The 19,910-nt window shown below is 40.9% G+C and overlaps 1 protein-coding gene across 6 annotated transcripts in view; it reads left to right on the top strand.

Moving 5' to 3' along the window:
• FMN1 (formin 1) overlaps positions 1–19,910 on the top strand; it is a 445,431-nt gene that overhangs the window by 108,885 nt on the left and 316,636 nt on the right. For all 6 annotated transcript variants that reach the window (XR_012373582.1, XR_012373583.1, XR_012373584.1 and 3 more), the window contains one exon: positions 5,545–5,723. Coding sequence is in view for 2 of the 6 variants with exons in the window: in XM_073876758.1 (XP_073732859.1) it covers positions 5,545–5,723 (179 nt within the window). In the remaining 4 variants the exon portion in view is untranslated. The remainder of the gene's footprint in view (positions 1–5,544; positions 5,724–19,910) is intronic.

A 19,910-nucleotide genomic window follows, 5' to 3' on the forward strand; every position in this document is an offset into this window, starting at 1 on the left:
ACCTGTCAAACCATTCACATCTACTTCTTACCCAGACCTCAGTGTTCTCTCATCTATGGATTGGCAATAATGTTCTTCTCTAAATAACAAAAAGATTTCCCTGGAACCTGGATTTTAGTTTGTCTTTGCCACTAGGTGGACATGTTGGCGATATCACAACCTTCCTGGGTTTCAGTTTCGTCAAGTATAAAATGAGCAGATAGAAGATATACAAGATCCCTTCTAATTCTAAATTCAATTTCATTTCATTTGAATTTAAGCATAATTTTAGAAATTCGAACATTGCATTTGTTTGGTGGGTATGGATGCTTTCCTCATAGAATCTGAAACTGACATCGTCAATAATATTTTTTTAATAAACAAGTATATTCCTTATCATCAAACATACAAAAATTTGTAGCCTTTCCCTGCCTCTATACACCTTCTACGTCCATCTGTCTGTCCTTACTCATAAGTTCTCCCTCCCTCAAGGAGTTAGAGGTTGGGGTGGATAGATAAGGTGCATTCTCAGAATTACAGTTACCTATCTGCTTAGTGACATTATATCATTTAACATCACAAGGAATGAAAATGGGGGCAATGGGATTGGCAAGCGTTGATCTCAAATTGACATATACAAGCCATGAGACTATACTTTTACCAAAGCTCTGTCTCCCTGGATAAAGCCATGAATAATTACACACAGGCACACACCCTCTTTACAAGTACTTAACAATGTCACTTTCCATTAGCTACACATCTAGATTGCTGTCTCTCTTGCTTGTAAGTACATGTTTGAATAACATAATGGAAGACAACCTGTCTACCTTTGCATATCAGTTCTGATATTCACGGTTGAGAAAACTTCACCTCTTTGGATTTATTTTAAGTCAATATGATGCATGGCCTTGAGAACTACAGCATAGGAGCAAAAACTCAAGAGAGTCTCAAGCTAAGGGTTTTCTCCCCCCCCTTCTCATTTTGGAAGCATAACCACTTCATCATTGCTGTCAAGTGAGGGCTCAGTGTGACAGGAAAATTGAAGGAGGAAAGCTGAAAGGCACTGTAATTTTGTTCCTTAGGGATTTCTGTCTGGATCTGATTATGTGGTATGTTTGCAAACTTCTCTTTGGAAGTGGATTTATACATGTGTTCTATATATGTGTATACCTATATATCTATATATGAATATATATCTATATATATAGATAGGTGCATAGGTGTTATTTAGATAATTAAAGACAATGCCTGCTAAATAAGGTTCATTTTTCTAATGAAATGTAGTTTGTGTGTGAATCTTGGTATGAATGAGGAAATGGGTAGGCTATGAGTTTTTGCTTGATTTTCCAAAACGTGATATATCGAATAATTGTTTTTAATAGGAATTACAAAAAAATATATATTGTAGTCATTAAGCCCTCTCAGCTGAAATGGTTTAAAGTTTTTAATAGATACAGTGCTTCTGGTGGGGACAGATGATGGTCTGTTAGGCAGCTATTTTGATAAATAAACCGCAAATCTCAGTGGCTCGCAGCAAATATTTATTGTTCTCATTCTAAGCGTTGGTTGGCTGTCATTCACTTGATCTGATCTGCGTTCGTTCCAGGCAGCAGGACTATGTTTGGGTCTTCTCTGTCTGTCTCATTTGGGCTCCCTAGTACGTGCTTGTCACATGGTGATGGCAGAAACACAAAGCAGGGGGGAAAACCACAAAATGCCTCTTAAGGCCTGGACCCAGAATTGGCATCCTGTCACATTGCCCACATTCAGTTGGCTACAGCAAGACACAAGGCCAGATCCAACATCCATGGACCAGGGGAAATGCACAACATCTATGCCAATGGGTGGAGCTCCAAATGCAACTGGAAAAGGCCTTGGGTGCATAATCATAATTCAGGGAGGAAGTGAAGAAGTGGAAACAGTGATCTTCAGGTAGGGACACTTACTCCGTTTTGGAAAGATGAGCTATGGAGACTGCTTCCAGTTTTAAATGGCATATTACCTTTCCTTTCTGTCTGCTTCTATTGTATTGATCATTGACAGTAAAACCCCAGTCTGATGTTGTAGGCTAGCATCAGGAAGTGCAGCTCATCATTTGAATGGTTGGGAAAAGCACAGATTTCCAAAGTGGTCCCAAGGTAAGTTGCCCTTTCTGTGCTGTGTCCGTGCTATATGTTGTATTAACACTGGTCAGCTGTAGCATTAACCTGTGTGCATGTGTGGTTCATCAAGCTATTGAAATGTCTTTGAGAAACAAAATAACCGATAAATGTGGAGTGGAAAATGGACTTCTAGTATGCACATGGAAGGGAAAGACATGATTGAGTTGAGGAGACCGTTCTCAGCTTTTTGCAAAATGTTCAATGAAAAATATAACACCTCAAAATCTCTTTGTGTCATAAAATTAGATGACATTTGACTATTTGACAGAATATACTTACCTAATTTCAGGTAATTTTTTTCTCTTTATTAAAATGTATTCATTTGAAGAGAATAGCGTGGCCACTACCTATGCTAATCAATATGGACATGTGTTTTATTTTTGACCGTTCAAAAAGCTTGTGTTGGTATTATTAAAACTCTCCATTCAAAGACTTACTTTGTAAGTTTGTTATGTCGTTTCTATTGGTGAATTTGTCATTTGCAAATGTTCTGTTTGTCAGACTTTTGACTATAACAGTTTTGTTACTTATTTCTGCCCTTGGTCCTTTCCTGTCCTGATGATCTTTACCAAAATGACTACACGTCACCGTAATACCTTGTGCATTTCCTTCATAGGGATATTGTCTGGTTAAGTATTAGATGTTAGAAATTGGCTCTTTAAAATGAAAATGGTCTCCAAAATGAAGTTACTCTACCTTGTTTTTGCCTGAACTTGGTGTTGGCTTTCCTCTGCATGAAGAGTGAATTGGATCATGCTGCACACCTTATTAAGAAAGTATATAGCCACTGCAGGGTGTGTGAGTGTGTTTGCATGGGCACCTACATTTTATCCAAGGACACTGGATCCTTGTTATTGTGGGAATTTCGCACTCTCTTATGCCAAAATGATGAACTTCCAGTCACCAGACAATGTGCCTCTGATGATCTAGATGTCTTGCCTTAGGTGTTGTACCTTATGTTGTTTGTGATATACAGACTACATTTTATGTTGTTTTCTTAATCTGTGTAAACTTTACCCAAAGTCAGCTGCTCTCCCCAAATCAAAATGAAAAGTGGAGGGATTTAAAAACAGGGATGGGATTAGTAATTAACGCATTTCCGAAGATGAGGTAGCACAGTGAGGGGACACCATAAATTTAAACGGGTTGATTTCCTCCTTTCTTGCCAGATATAAACAGAAGTATTCTAGGAGGGAGATGAGCCTTATAAATGGAAGTTAAACAGAGCCTGAGCTTTTATCTCTCCATCTGTTACAGCACAGCTAGCACTACCTTCCTCGAAGGGTCCCATGAGGATAAAGGGGAGGTGCTTAGCAGAGTGCTCCTCTCCGAGGTTCTTTTAGGTGCTAGCCCTTTTCTGTGTCTTCGGAGCAGGAGGGGAGGTCTTAAGCAAAAGCCCAGGGGACAGTCTGTCTCAAGAGAGTAGGTAGCAAAGGGGCAGGGAAGGGTGAGACCAGGTGAATAAAAAGGCCCTCATTCTAAGACATCTGGCTTAAATGAAGAGCCAGCCCAGTTATAACTTTCCGGACACCCTATGTCTGCAGAGGAGATGCCTGAGGTCTTGGATCCTTATTTTCTCAGTGGCTGCAGAGTAGTATTTTGTCAGCAGCCCGCCAGAGGCCAACTGTAGAGACACTGTGACCTGTATTACCTTTCACTTTGAAGTGTGATTGGAAACCAACCAACCGAACAAGCAAGCACAAAGCAAAACCTTGGCTGTTTTCAAATTTTCTTTCTCCTAAAATTCTACTCTTATCTAAAGGAGAAGCATGTTATCCCACAGTCCTTCTGCTAGCTGGCTTTTTCTCAGCTCAAGTAGCTTGGTATATCAGGTTTTCCGTATGGCAAAAGTCATTGGCTGGCTGTGGGCTACTATCAAAGACACACTATTACAAGGATTATGTGTAATAAATGCCCTATCATATATCCAACAGTGATCTCTACTGTAAAGTGCACTGAGCCTAAACCCTTCTGCCTGGTTGCTTAATATTTTGGCAAGGTTGCTTACCAGGAATTAACAGAGGCCTAGGAACTTGAGAGCTGTGTGGGACTTTAGAGGTGACCTAATCTAGAATTTTCCAAATTGTGTCCCCGTGGAACCCTAATGGCTTCCAACATGTTTCACAAGGATCCTTTAAATGGATTCTGTGGTCTTATTGTTGTCTGAACTTATTGTTCAGAAAACACTATTATACAGAGCTAAGCTTCTTTACTAAAGGGCGTTTCAAAGTCTTTACTACGCTAATGTGAATTGTGGCTCTAAGGGATAGAGCACACAGGTTTTCTCACGATTATTTGACCACGAAGTCCTTTTGTTGTACAACATGCATTGCCATTTCAAGAATGCCAGGCACAGACCACCTAGTCTAGTTATTAAGAGCATGGCCTCTAGTGTTTAACTGCCTGGGTTCAGTTTCTGGCTTTACCATTTATTGACTTTATGATCTGGAGCAAGTTGCTTAATCTCTTTGTGCTTCAATTTCCCCATCTAAAATGGGAGCACTAGGGACGCCTGGTGGCTCAGTCATTGAGCGTCTGTCTTCGGCTCAGGTCATGATCCCAGGGTCCTGGGATCGAGCCCCGCATTGAGCTCCCTGCTCTGCGGGAAGCCTGCTTTTCCCTCTCCCACTCCCCCCTACTTGTGTCCCCTTTCTCACTGTGTCTCTCTCTGTCAAATACATAAATACAATCTTAAAAAATAATAATAAAATAAAATGGGAACACTAATGATGTCCACCTATAGAGCTCTCTTACAAATTGAAGAACCGGGCTGAGCACAGTGCCCGGTGCATCCTTGGCTACTATCATGCCAACATAGTTTAGGCAAAAACCGATGTAATACCCTCATTCTGGAGCTGAGAAAAGTGAGTCCCAAACAGTTCACTCGTGCAGTGTCACTCATTCAACAAAGTGACCAAGTGCCAATATGCACCATGCATGATAATTCTACCCCCAGAAATGAAGATGACCGTGCTGCAGCTTCTGCTCCAGAAGAAAACGCACACTAGTGACTCGTGACTTGGCTCAGGCAACACCTTTTAGTAGTCAATCCAACAACTCAGGCCTCCTGACTTCTGTCCTCCAGCCCCTCCTCTGATTCGGTCTGAAAGAGAACGATCTGTAGAGCCTGCATTGGTAAGCAAGGATCATGAACATAGAGTACAGCTAATAGACTTCTCTTTTTAAATTGGGTATGAGGGCAAGGGTTTTAAATTCTTTGTTAGTGTGATCAAAAAGAGTAATCAAGACAGACACATTTGGAAGAGAGCATACTCTAAAAATACAACCTAGAAAGGAATGTAAGAGGTAGTATGAAATGGCCTATGTAGGAGTCCCCAGATATGACTGGCTCAATATTTTTCTAGCTACCGTGTCACTGATGGTCTTCTCTGCTTTTGTCTAGGCATCTCCTCCGAGAGCTTCCCCCGGGACTGTTTCAATGAGCAGGCAGCAGCTAAAGACCTTCCCAACAGGGATGGAGGTGCATGGTTCCTGGGCTATCGAGCAGGACCAGCCTGTCCATTTCTGCTCCACGAGGAGAGAGAGAAGCCAGACAAAAGCGAACTATATTTGGATCTCCATGTAAGTAGAAATCTTTGTGCTCGAGCTTTGATTCTTTGCAGTCCACAGAGATGCACTTAATGTAAATTGTGTTCATAAAACTGTTGAAGCTGCATTTTGTGTGGGGGTCATTTTCTAAAAATCAGTCGGCTGCGGAATACAGAGACTACTCAGGGGTCTGAAATGTGTGCCCTAGGACGTGACTGTGTTTACAGTTTACCTTAATGTTTTCAGGGTACTCTCCCCACGTCAGCTTTACTACCTAAACCTTGTGGTAGGAGTACCTGTTTGCTGCTTGTCACCTCTTAATATCATTTTTCTAAAAATTTGAGAAACTAAGTTTGAGAGCATTCTCCAGAGCAGTCTAAATACCCTGTCTCCCTCACACGTTCCTAAACCTTTCTTTCTCTCCAGCTGCTCAAATAACAGGTGAACAGGTCGGCAGGAAATCTACAAATACAAGATGACCCATTTAGAAAACAGCCTTTTCCCTTCTCATTCATCCATGTAGTCATTGACACAGAACCATCAACTACACTGCACAAAACAGTGGGCTGGGTTGTAGCTACTTCCACACTGTAGATGGCTTGATAGATTGACCAGACTGTCATCACTGTCACCACCCCTCTCCGTCTCTCAGTTTCTTTTCAGAGATGAGGGTGAGCATTAGGAAGCCAAAAAGAACTTTTTATGTCTTTCTTTCCTTCTTTTTCCCCCTTTCCTTTCTTCCTTCCTTCCTCTTTTTTCTTTTCTTCTCCCCCTTTTTTTTCTTTGCCATTAACTTTAATGCCCATTGGCAATCTTGTGTCCTTGATTCCTTTTGATACCTTCCAATTCATTACCTTCAGGCCCAGAAGTATGTCTTTGATGAATATGGGTTAGATTTGTATTTCATATGAGTGGAGATTTTCTCAAGCAACCAAGAGCAGATGAACCTTGAGCTTTTCCTAACCATAATAGCATCGTCACTGGATGTCATTTTAGAAAAGCATTCAACATCCTGGTTATTGTAAAAGGAGGTTTGGAATGAAGCTGAAAGATGAAAAATCTACAGCCCTCTGTGAGATGAAATGGAAATTTGTAATGTTTTTGTATTTGTCCCCCTACCTCCAGAGTTAGGTTGTGCATCTTAAGATGTGGTCAATGAAAGAAGTCTAACAGTGACACCTATTGGTCAGATTACTTTGTGTTTGCTGCAACAGGAGGCTTGAGGTCTGAAAGTGTTGAAGTGGATTTTTGTTTTTTTGTTTTTGTTTTTTTTAAGTTTTTCTTTATTTATGTAATCTCTACACCCAACGTGGGGCTTGAACTCATGATCCTTAGACCAAGAGTCACATGCTCCTCCGACTAAGCCAGCCTGGCGCCCCTGAAATGGTTTTTGAAAGACTACTCTCTTTTTCTTCTGTGTTTTTAAAAAATTATGTTTATTGTGTTTTTGTTTTTGTTTTTACACTTTGGCTAAACTATGTATTTCTGGTTTTCCTTCTCCCCTGTGAATGAAATTATCTCTTATTTTTACTTATTTCAATTATAAAAATTATAACAATCCTTTTAGAAAATTTGAAATATGTAGTAAAATTGAAAGGAAAGAAATAACTTTCTGCAGCCAAGGACAACTGTTAAAATTTGATAAATTTTCTTTGTATTTTTCACTATGTATGACTTATCTTAAATGAAGGATTATTTTAACATGTAAACATAGATTTTATATGTTTCCCCCTTTTTTCTTTTTTTTCTTTACCAATTACTTTTACATTGCTTATCCATATTGTTACATATTCTTTCTAGATGTGTGTTTTTTTTTAAGATTTATTTGTTTATTTGAGAGAGAGAGAGTGAGCGAAAGAGAGAGCACAAACGAGGGGAGAGAGGCAGAGGGAGAAGCAAGCTCCCAGCTGAGCAGGGAGCCCGTCCTTGGGGCTCATCCCAGGACTCTGGGATCATTACCCTAGCTGAAGGCAGACACTTGAATGACTGAGCCACCCAGGCACCCCTCCAGATGTGTTTTAAGTGAATGTATAATATTCTACTACATTTTATCTCAAAAATTTTTTAAATCATTTCTCTATTATTTGATGTTAATGTTCTTTTCAATTTTGGAATAGTCCGCAATTTGGAAATAAATAGCACTACCAAACTTATAATTTTTCCTGTTCCCCCCCCAATATTTAGGACTATTTCTTTAAGATAAACTTGGGATTATTGTCTATACATATATTTAGGTTTTTGATACATATCACTGCATAAAAAATGTCTATTTCCTGAACCACCTTTCATGGTTTATAGATTTACATATTTATATTTATATATTATATACATTATATATGGTATATAAATTATATTTATATATAAATAATTACATGAATATATAATAAAATATCTAAATATTTATGTTTCTTAGTTTTCCATTGATTATAATTTTTAAAAATTGGGATAGTTTATTTTTTTAAAAGACTATATTTATTTATTTGGGAGAGAGCGAGAACAAGCAGGGAGAGGGGCAGAAGGAGAGGGACGAGCAGACCCCCCAGTGAGCAGGGAGCCTGATACCTCGATCCCGATCCTGGGGCTCGATCTGATCCTGAGGCTTGATCCCGAGATCATGACCTGAGCCAAAGGCAGACGCTTAACCTATGAAGCCACCCAGGCAACTTGGGATAGTTTCTTTAGATTATTTTCTACATGAGTGGTCTTTACATCTTGAGCCCTAAGGCTCCTCATCTCCAAGTCCTTTGCCCTCTTCAGACAGCACAATTTAACTCCTATGTTTTAAATATTGATATTATAAATAAGATGTCCATTTGAAAGTGTTCTGCTCGTTTAGTAAAAGTTTTGATCACCATGCCAGCTCATAAGAATGTCTTTCTTCTGGGGCGGGAGGGGGGGTCTTTGAGTAGTAAGGTCAGGCAAGCATTTACTGCTGTGTGATATTTTGATCAGTTTTCAAAGTTTGACAGTACTGCTCTGTTTTCAGTTCTGGACCTGACTTGCAGCATCATTATCCGGAAGGTACTTTCCTCAGCCTTTTTCTATAGATATGCTGCTTCTCACTAGTATGCAGGGGTGATAGCTAAAACATTTAAGAATTAGTGGGAGTTTGACACCCAGAAGTCAGAAGGGCCACTGGCATTTGGGCTGGGGCTGCTATTAAGTTCTCTTATTTAGCTGCGTATTGATTTAGTTTTTTGTTTTTGTTTTTTAAATAGAACTAGAGAGGAAATATTTTAGACCTTGGGGCCCATTAGTCTATGTTGTAACTACTCAACTCTGATGATAAAAACAACCATAGAGGGTCGCCTGGGTGGTTCAGTTGGTTGGGCGTCTGCCTTCGGCTCAGGTCATGATCCCTGGGTCCTGGGATCGAGCCCCGCATTAGGCTCCCTGCTCAGCAGGGGGCCTGCTTCTCCCTCTCCTCCCTGCTCCTGCTCTCTCTCACTATCTCTGTCTCTTTTCTCTAATAAATAAATGAAATCTAAAACAAAAGAAAACAAAACCAAACAGAAAACAGCCATGAAGAATACATATGTAAATGAGTGAGCTTGTGCTCCAGTTAAAGTTTATAGATGCTGAAATTTGAATTTCATCTAATTTTCACATATCAAGAAATATTCATCTTTTGATTTTTCCCCCCACCGTGTAAAAATGTAAAGATCATTCTTAGTTTATGAGTCATTCAAAAACAGGCCATGGGCCAGATTTGCAGTTTGCCAACTTCTGCTCTAGACCAAGAGATGGAGATCTCCTTCACTTTCACTCTCAGCTCGACCACTGACCAGCTACAGGACTGTGGGCACTTGGTTATGTTCAGTTTCTTTATCAAGTGTGTTTTGACAGAATGGAGAGGAATAGGAACAGATGAAATGAAGTGCTATAATATTAAATTTCCCGATGCTCTTACAGGAGCATAAGTCAGCCCAAGCAATGTTAATATATGGGGAATGGGAATTATTTAAAGAAAACAAATAGATCGTCTTATTCTCAATGTGCACTCTATGTCCTAATATGAGGAACCATGTCACAACTCTGATTGCAAGACCAAAATTTGTCTCCTAACTCTATTTGAAGGCTCATACAACTTTCTGTCTCTCCAGTGCTAACCTTCCCTCCTCCCCCAGTTTTTTTGAGGTACCTTGACATATAAGTTGTATATTGTATAAGTTTCAGGTGTACAACATAGTGATTTGATGTGTGCATAGATTATGAAATGATTACTGTAACAAGTTTAGTTAACATCTGTCACCTCACATAATTACACATTTTTTTTCTTGTGACAAAATCTTTAAGATCTACTCTCTTTGCAACTTCCAAATATGCAATAGAGTATTGTTAACTCTAGTCACCCTGCTGTACATTACATCTCCAGAATTTATCAGTCTCATAACTGGAAGTCTGTACCTTTTGACCACCTCCACCTGTTTCCCCCTCTCCCCATTCCCTGCCTTAGATTTTATTTATTTATTGGTAACTGCCAATCTGTCCTCTGTTTCTGTGAGTTCAGGTTTTATTTTAGATTCTACATATAAGTGAGAACGGAAGATATGTGTCTTTCTCTGTCTTATCTCATTTAGCATGATGCGCTCCAGGTCCATCCATATTGTCACATGCCATATTCATCTTTAGTTACTGAATTGTGAGAGGATACAGAGGTTCCTTTGGGGAATGGCAGGAGGTAAGGCTGGTGTAGGGTAGATACTAGGCAGGCTTAGAGCACCATGTAATTTTCCAACCAGTATGTATTTTGATGTTTAAGCAGCCAGTGCCTCTGTCTTAGCATCACTTGGCTGAATGTCAGCCAGACTGCTGTGCAGAGAGATTCTATTGGGGTGATTATCTTCTGTCCTCCTCAGACAAATTCTGTGGGCCATTCTGGTTGATCTACAAAACTCCTGAAAGACTAAACTCAATGTGCAGTTAGTTCCACTTCTGGGTCAGGAGGTTGCTAAATATTGCGCAGGACATACTTAGAGTGAAAAAAATATTTGTTGTTTGTCTGAAATTCAGATTTAACTGGTTGTCCTGTGTCTTATTTATGAAATCTAGCAAATCTAGGTATCAATTTTTGGGCAGTATCCAAATGCACCAAATGTGTGAATTGTCCTGGGGTAGCATCTATACATGAAAAACCCTCACTCACCCCAGAGTGCCCATTTAGAGTATGAACGTTACAAAGTCAGCTTCAAAGGGCAGTATCTTAATTCTACCAAAGTAGGAGCCACCATTGGCCACGTTCTTCAGTTTCTAGTACACCTTGAACAAGATGTGTCGAAGGCAGCTCACTATGGACAGACCAGAGAGCAGGGGCAAACTCTTAAACATTCCATTTGAGAGAAATGTTCACCATGGGGGATGGTTTATAAAATGTCTATAAACACAGGACAAGGTTGGGGTAGAAAAAACACTAAAAGGACTGTGGACTGAGATTGAAAAAAAGATATAAAATGCAAAAAAGGTAAGCAGTCATCAGGGTTGTATATTGGTTGCACGAATTCTGAAAGTAGAATTTTGCACACCGGCTTTGAAAATACAAACGGAACTCTTCTTGGTGATTTTAGTCTCCAGGGATCTTCTCAATCACCTTCTCACCTGTACGGCCCTGATTTCTCCCTACTGAATTGGCTTATTGGCTGGGGAGGATACAACATCTGCTCCCAAGTAATTGCATCTTAAGAATGTAAGGATAAAATTACCAAGGCCATACCCCACCTTAAGTATCTAAACCATAACAAAAACTTCCATGTATTGATCACCTCTGAAATGCCAGGCACCATCCTTTGAGGTATTATTATATCAATTTTACACAAAGGAGAGAGGTTCAGCCAAGTCAGGGGCAAGGATTGGAAACCGGGTGTGTCTGACCCTAGACCTAAGGGCTTCAATGTTAAACTCCTCTTTCTCTCCACTACTTTGGCTGCTTCTTTGTCTCTTTGCTTTTTGTTTTGTTTTTAACTTCAGAAATAAAACAAAGAAAGTCATTTAGTGGATGTAAGTTCTCTCCCATAATCAGTGAGAAGGAATGAGAACCAGGCTCAGCATTAGAAGCTAGAACCACAGTCAAAATCACCCCACAGAACTCAATCTAGTGAAGATTCTGCAGCTGCTAACGTGGGAGACCAGATGCCAGGGCCTTTAAGACCTTGGTCTCTAGAATTAAAGGGGAAGTACTGAGGAGAACCTGAGATGATGTCATTCCTTGCACCCCACTCCTAAATGGTAGACTCCAGAGCATAATTTAGATTCAACAACAAAGAATGCACGGTGCCTTTGCAGTCCCCGGAAAAGGCCACATCCTTGTCTGGTTTTCTTGGAAGCCAGTGAGAGCCTACCTCTTAAAGCTCAAGGCCACAGATTGACTCACCCAAATGAGTAGCATCACCATGACAGTGGGCCTGTATTTGCAAGTGAATTCAGAAATATCAGGGTAGTTTGTTTCCTGAAGGAGCATGTTTATTTGTATATGTGAGTACATAGCTGTGAGTGTAAGTGTGTGTGAAAGAGAGAAAGAGTGAGCAAGACAGAGAACATGTACCTGTTGGCTGGAGGATAAATGATCAAGAAGTGATCCAGGTAATGAGAAGAGGTGAAAGTGATGAATTATGTGTTGAAATGGAAAATTGCCTTTTTTTCCCCTTACAAATGCCGCATCGCTTTAAATCATGATAAAGCAGGTGAAAAAGGGGTTATCTGATTCTACTCCTAAGCCCCATGAAATTTAACCAGTTTATCTCTCAAATTAGTTCCAATTTTGAAATTGGTGTGGAAAGTTATCTTATTTAAATAGAAATCCTTGTTAAGGCCAGTCATCAAGTTCAGTTCTTATGCCATTTCCCACACTTCCCTTGACATCCTCCTGTCCTCTGTATGTACTGCAAATTAATGACAAGTCCAGTAATGTCTCACATTTCTTTATAAAACGAAAAGAACTTGGCTTACCCATTGAACCACGTTAATGGTTAATGGAACTGTGAAATTTGCTTTTCTTGGATCTTGTTAACACTTACTGTACTTATTTCCTTTTTGTCTGTTCCAACATGCACTATGATAGCTGTGCATATAAAATTTGGACTCTTGGGGTGCCTAGGTGGCTCAGTCGGTTAAGCATCTGCTTTCAGCTCAGTTCATGATCTCAGGGTCCTGGGATTGAGCCCCGCATCGGGCTCCCTGCTCAGCGGGGAGCCTACTTCTCCCCCTCCCTTTGCTGTTCCCTCTGCTTGTGTGCTCTCTCTCTGTCATATAAATAAATAAAATCTTTAAAAAAAATTTTGGACTCATGAGAGTGTACAGAGAAACGTTTGTATTATGCTTTTTTAAAAAAGATTTTATTTATTTGAGAGAGAGAGAGAGAGAGAGAGAGAGAGAGAGAGAGAGTATGAGTGGGGGGAGGGGCAGAGGGAGAAGCAGACTCCCCACTGAGCAGGGAGACTGAATTTGGGCTCCATCCCAGGACCCTGAGATCATGATCTGAACTGAAGACAGATGTTTAACCAACTGAGCCACCCAGGTGCCTCTGTATTATGCTTTTAAAGCCTGGGAGAACATAGACTAGAACTGAGTTGTGTAAAAATAGTGAGAAATTTGCCTAGGAATTTTATTTAAATGCATTGGTATATTGCTGCTGAAGTATTTTATTTGGTTTCCCTAAAATTCAGATAATTGCTTTTTTTTTTTTGCCCCCCTTTGAACAAGTTCCATGTTTTAAGTCTGCCTTTTCTGCCTGAAAAACTGAAGCTCTGTATGTACTCATCTGACTGAGTGCTGCGAGCCTCACATGGTCTCTTTAAACCTTGGTCTCTGGATTCTCCATGTATCATCTATGTTCCATGTGTGTATTTCAGGAAAGTATTTCCCTTATCTCTCCAGGATATAGATGGACGTTTGTGGTTAAAATGACAATCCCGTATGACACAATTAGAATTTTAAATGCGGTAGTCTTTGGCTAGAGAATGTTGAGGTAGTGTTAACATGAGGTTTCAGCTGGAATGGCCTAGTTACTTTTCTCTTGCCTTTAGATTTTTATAGACTTTAATTAAGCCATCTTGATTTATTATTCTCATTATTTCTAAACTGCTTTAAGAATTGCAGCTACTCCATAAATGTCCTGTGATAACATGTATCATAAACTTCCCCCTCCGCCTATAGAAAGTAAATGACCTTGATTCTAGGAACCATTAAAACATTCCTTCAGAATATTTCATGATACTTTTTAAAGTGTTGAATGTGACAGTAGTACTCTTTATACTTTTGTTTAAATCCCAAATTAAAATGATGTATAGGGGCGACTGGGTGGCTCAGTTGGTTAAACGTCTGCCTTGGGCTCAAGTCATGATTTCAGGGTCCTGGGATTGAGCCCCTGCTTCGGGCTCCCTGCACAGCAGGGAGCCTGCTTCTCCCTCTGCCCCTCCCCCCACTCATACTCTCTTTCTCTCTGTCAAATAAAGTCTTAAAAAAATGATGTATAAAGTGGAGGCAATGGTGAATATATTTCAAAACTATGGAAATGTGATTCTCTTACCCACTGATCCCTGAAACTAACCGCATGCCACAATGACAGCGCCTATTTATTTATTCAGTTTTTTAAAGATTTTATTTATTTATTTGACAGATAGAGACATAGCGAGAGAGGGAACACAAGCAGGGGGAGTGGGAGAGGGAGAGGGAGAATCAGTCTTCCTGCTGAGCAGGGAACCCTCCCGATGTGGGGCTCAATCCCAGGACCCCGCCCCCCAGGATCATGACCTAGCTGAAGGCAGACACTTAACCAACTGAGCCACCCAGGCACCCCAGCCCCTATTTATTGAGTATCTTTGGTGATCAAGGAAGACTGGATTAGGAAAATGTGCACATTTAATACTTAGAACAGTCCTATGAGTTAAATATTATTTTCCCCATTTTATAAATGTAGGTACTGGTTCATAGAAGTTCTTTAAGTGCCTAAGTGACACAGCTAGTATGTGACCAATAAGTAATATTTTATATTGAACCCAAATATGTCTCATTTCAAAACCATAGTTCTTGCCCCCCACCTTGCCTTCTCTTTAACTATGTTTAAGGATAGAATCATAGCTGTGATGATGCCTACTTTTCTTCTTTGTAATTTTAAGGCATTTACATTTGTTTCCATATTTTTCTTTTAATATGACTAAATTGTGAGTATTAACTTAAAGGAATCATTGCTGATCAAATCAGGGCTCATAATCTTTGTTTCCTTTCTGTCCTCGGCAGATTCCTTCTAGTTTCAGTAGCCATTGGTTCCAGTAATGAAGTGATGTATTTTGCCTCCATTCTGACTTTTCAATGTGAAGGAGAACTGTTACAAAATACTAGCATTGTTTGACTTTATGGTAACGAAAAGAATGAACTTTTAGAATCAGATTGATGTAGTTCAAATCCTGGCTTTGCCACTCATTGGTTGTATAATCTTAGAATTGACCTAACTTCTTTGAACCTCAGTATTAACATCTACTTTCATTTTGTTTTAGGTAAATCCATACCTTCTAATTTTTCAATTGCCTCCTTTAAGTATAAAAAAAATATTTAAAAATAATACCTGGATCTTTGGTGTTTGAATTAATATTCTCAAGATAACTTGTATCTAAAAGAAATTAAGGAAGGAAAAGAAAAAGATACGCAGCTATAGCATAGCCAATGGCTGTCTAGTTTTTATTCTTTGGGAAGAAGGAGACTATAAGCAGCAATAGGTATATATGGTTTATTAGATTCCGATCTAAAACTTTAACCATAATGAAATACTTTCTTTATGGACTCCATACTTTCTGGAGTGGTTGTCCATGTAGAGCATAAATACTATTTATTTTAGAAAAGCTCAAAAACCTTCAGAAACACGTCCCAGGAAATTCTGTACCTTAAAGAATGCTTATTTTCTCCCTCCCTTCCCCTCCAGCTTCACAATGAGTCTCAGCCATTCCTTCTCCCCCTTACATTATTTTATTTTGTCATGGACATTGAATCCATTTCCAGAGAACCTTGGGTACTGTTTGGTGGAATTAATCTTTGAAATATTTGATAGGAAGACCCTCACCTATAATGTAATAACTATTTTCAGGCTTGATTTTTGTATTTGTAAGAGTAAGGAAATTTTAAATGAACTAACACTTTTGATGCCTAATGAGTTGGCCTTAAAACAAAACAAGAAAATGGTCAGTGCTGTGCTGTTGCTGACCTGGGCACTTTCCAGACTGGCCACTGTCTGGGAGTACCCTTTCCCCACAGTGAGGGGAAGTCACGGTGCTAAGGGACCACACTCTGAGGTTCAGCAGCAGCATGTGTCAATAGATTCTTGAGAAAAGGATTTTCTGGAAAAAATCTAAATTCGTGGATTATTTTTTTTCAGAAATGATTGAGTTGGTTTAAAAATCATCTTGGAGGGGGCCCCTGAGTTGCTCCGTCCGATATGCATCGGACTTGGTTTCAGCTCAGGTGATGATCTCAGGGTTGTGAGATCGAGTCCCAGGTCTGGCCTCATGCTCACTGGGGAGTCTGCTTAGAATTCTCTCCCTCTGCGCCTCCCCCAAATCATACATGCATGTCCATGTTCTCTCTCTCTCTCAAATAAATAAATAAAATCTTTTTAAAGAATCATCTTGGGGAACAGGAAAAGTAATAAAGAACGTGATGAACTTTGTCTCCTACAGTGGCCATCTGGGAGAATTTTAAAGTAATTTACTCCCTTTAGGTGATACAGGTGGACAAAACAAATCCAGAGAGTCTTGGCCCTGAACCACCCAAAGGGATCCCTTGAAAGAGTTTTCTTTGACACTCTATTCACTCTTGGCACAGCTGTGGCATGGTTAGGTGTTGTATTTAGTAGGCATGATCCTGTTCAAACCAAAAGGCTCCTCTGCCCAAGTGCATAGGTAGAAGGAATTGGGAGGGGCAGCTTCCTGCTTGGGCTGTCATCTCATCAGTACATACTTGTTTCATATTGACAAGGTTAAAAAAAATCTCTTAGATGCTGGTTGATGGCTCTAAGAAGGTTGTTGCTTTGCTAAGAAAATATATTACACCGATATAGTACCTACTATGTGCCAGGCATTGATGAGAGTGTCAAATATATTAGCTCACTTAATGCACCTAACAACCCATGAAGTAGGTACTTTTCTTATTCCCAGTATCCTGGTGAGGAAGCTGAGGCATAGGTTGCTTACCCAACATCAAGCTTCTTGAAGGAGCAGAGTAGCATGTGAGCTCAAGACTCAAGGCCGGGATCTTAACAGTACACACTGCCCTGGGGGTTCCTGATCATTGAAAGACCATAGACACACTGCTCTCTTATTTGCTTCCATCCTCACAAGTATGCCCCAGCCTCTCTTCTTAACTTTCAGAGTCTTCTAGTTTGTTACCAATATTCAACCCATTTCCTCTGAAGATTTGATACTGCTCAGTGGAACCAGTCTTAGAAACATTTTACACTAAGACTGCTCAGTGGAAAAAAGCGGTAATCACTGAGACCTGCCCTTGCAATGGGGTCGTGCAGCCTGTTATTTTTTTAAAAGACAATAGTAAAAACAGTTGCCGGCTTCTCATAGGTTGACCCAGCGGGGCTGTTATAAGTGTTGTGTCAGTGAGCAGAGGGAAGCCGCACCATGAAGGCAGGGAAGATGCTACAAACCTGAAATAGAAAGGGAAGCTTAAGGAGGTCTCTGACTTTGTCTTTTATTTGTTCTCATGACTCCATTTTGAAGATGTGGAAAACAAACATAAGAAGGATGCTGTTTAGGAAGAAGGTAGGCTCGCAGACCAGGGGCAGTAGGGAGATGGGAGGTGAACAGGAGTTAGGATACCTCGTTTCCCATCTTGTTGCTGCACTTGAGCAGGGTGAACTGCTACCAGTTCCGTAGCTTTGCCTGACTTCAAATTGCTTCATCTTTAAAACAAGAATGTTGGGGCACCTGGGTGGATCAGTCCATTAAGCATCTGCCTTCAGCTCAGGTCACGATCCCGGGGTCCTGGGATCGAGCCCCGCATCAGGCTCCTAGCTCAGCGGGGCGTCTGCTTCTCCCTCTGCCTCTGCCTGCCGTGCTGCTCCCCCTGCTTGTGCTCTCTCTCTCTCTCTCTCTCTCTCACTCACTATCTCTCTCTGTGTGTCAAATAAATTAAAAAAATCTTAAGAAAAAATGCTGGAGACTAGGAAAGATGGCGAAGGAGTAAGGGACCCTATTTCAACTGGTCCCCGGAATTGAGCTGGATATCTACCAGACCACTCTGAGCACCCATGAAACCAGCCTGAGATGTAAGAAGATCCAGATCTCTACAAACTGAATATCGCAGGCGATTTCGAGGTACAAAGCGGGGATCCCTGATTCCGCAGGCAGATATCAGAGGATAAATGGCAGTGGGAGGGTACCTGGCCGTGGGGATCCTACACCGCTGGTGAGCAGCAGCCTCACGTGCTGGGGTAGTGACGGGAAAGGACTTTAGGGCAGCCCCTGGGGCGGAAACCCCGGAGCAGCGTGGTCGCACGTGCGATCTGGGGGCGGCTGGCGGTTTTAGAAGCACAAAGAGCAGAGACCGGCCGACCTCGAGGCAGGACTGGGGGGTGCTGCAGAGGGGCGCACAACCCAGGACGCTGCAGTTTATAGGAGCATGGACAGAAACGGAGACAGTGTGGCCTGGAGAGCTCACTGAAGAACAGACTGCGGTCTCTCCGCTCTGACTCATGGAAGAGACGCAAAGCCGCCAGAGAACAAAAGCCCCAAAAACTGATTCCCGCGGAGCCCATCCCCCGCCACAGGGGGGCAGGGCAACTCCACCCAAACAGGGCTGCCTGAGTAACAGCGCGGCAGGCCCCTCCCCCGGAAGACAGGCTGGAAAAACAAGAGGCCAGCAACCCTAAGGTCCCAAGAAAACAGGTGCATCTTGCTTGGGTTCTGGTCAATAATTTGGACTCTATACATTCCCTCAAACACCCATCAACAGAATGACTAGGAGGAGGAGCCCCCAAAATAGAAAAGACTCAGAGATTATGACTTATGCTGTAGATTTACAAATGGATGCAGATATAACCAAGATGTCGGAGATGAATTCAGGCTAGCAATTGTGAAGACAATAGCTAGAATGGAGAAATAAATTAATGGCAACATAGAGTCTCTATGGACAGAAATGAAAGCTGAATTGGCAGAACTTAAAAATGCTATCAATGAGATCCAATCCAATCTATATAATCTAACAGCTAGGGTAACTGAGGCAGAAGAACAAATAAGCGACCTGGAAGACAATATAATAGATAAAAAGGGAAAAGAGGAGGCCAGGGAAAAACAACTCAGAATCCATGAAAATAGAATCAGAGAAATAAGTGACACCATGAAGCATTCCAATGTCAGAATAATTGGAATCCTGGAGGCAATGGAGAGAGAGAGGACTAGAAGATGTATTTGAGCAAATCATAGCTGAGAACTTCCCTAATCTGAGGAATGAAACAAACATTCGCATCTTAGAGGCAGAGAGGACCCCTCCCAAAATCAAGGAAAACAGGCCAATGCCCCAGCATGTAATAGTAAAACTTGCAAATCTTAGAACCAAGGAAACCATCTTAAGGGCAGTTAGGGGGAAGACATTCCTTACGTACAGAGGGAGGAACATCAGAATAATGTCAGACCTATCCACAGAGACCTGGCAAGCCAGAAAGGCCTGGCAAGACATATTCAGGGTACTAAATGAGAAGAACATGCCACCAAGAATACTTTATCTGGCAAGGCTTTCATTTAGAATGGATGGAGAGATGCAGAGCTTCCACGACTGGCAGAACCTGAAAGAATATGTGACCACTAAGCCGGCCCTGAAAGAAATATTAAGGGGGGTTCTATAAAAGGAGAAAGACCCCAAGAGTGATATATAACAGAAATTTACAGGGACAATCTATAAAAACAATGTCTTTACAGGCAACATGATGACAATTAATTCATATCTTTCAATAATCACTCTCAATGTGAATGGCCTAAATGCTCCCATAAAACGGCACAGGGTTGCAGATTTGGATAAAAAGACAGGACCCATCCATATGCTGCCTACAAGAGACTCATTTGGAACCTAAAGCTACATCCAGACTGAAAGTGAAGGGATGGAGATCCGTCTTCCATGCCAGCAGACCTCAAAAGAAATTTGGGATAGCAATTCTTATATCAGACAAATTAGATTTTAAACTAAAGTCTGTAATTAGAGACACAGAAGGACACTCTATCATTCTTAAAGGGT

The sequence above is a fragment of the Callorhinus ursinus genome, unplaced genomic scaffold, assembly GCF_003265705.2.
Source record: "Callorhinus ursinus isolate GAN/ISIS: 27379988/994484 unplaced genomic scaffold, GSC_fseal_2.0 scaffold25, whole genome shotgun sequence".
In the NCBI taxonomy this organism is placed as follows: Eukaryota; Metazoa; Chordata; class Mammalia; order Carnivora; family Otariidae; genus Callorhinus; species Callorhinus ursinus.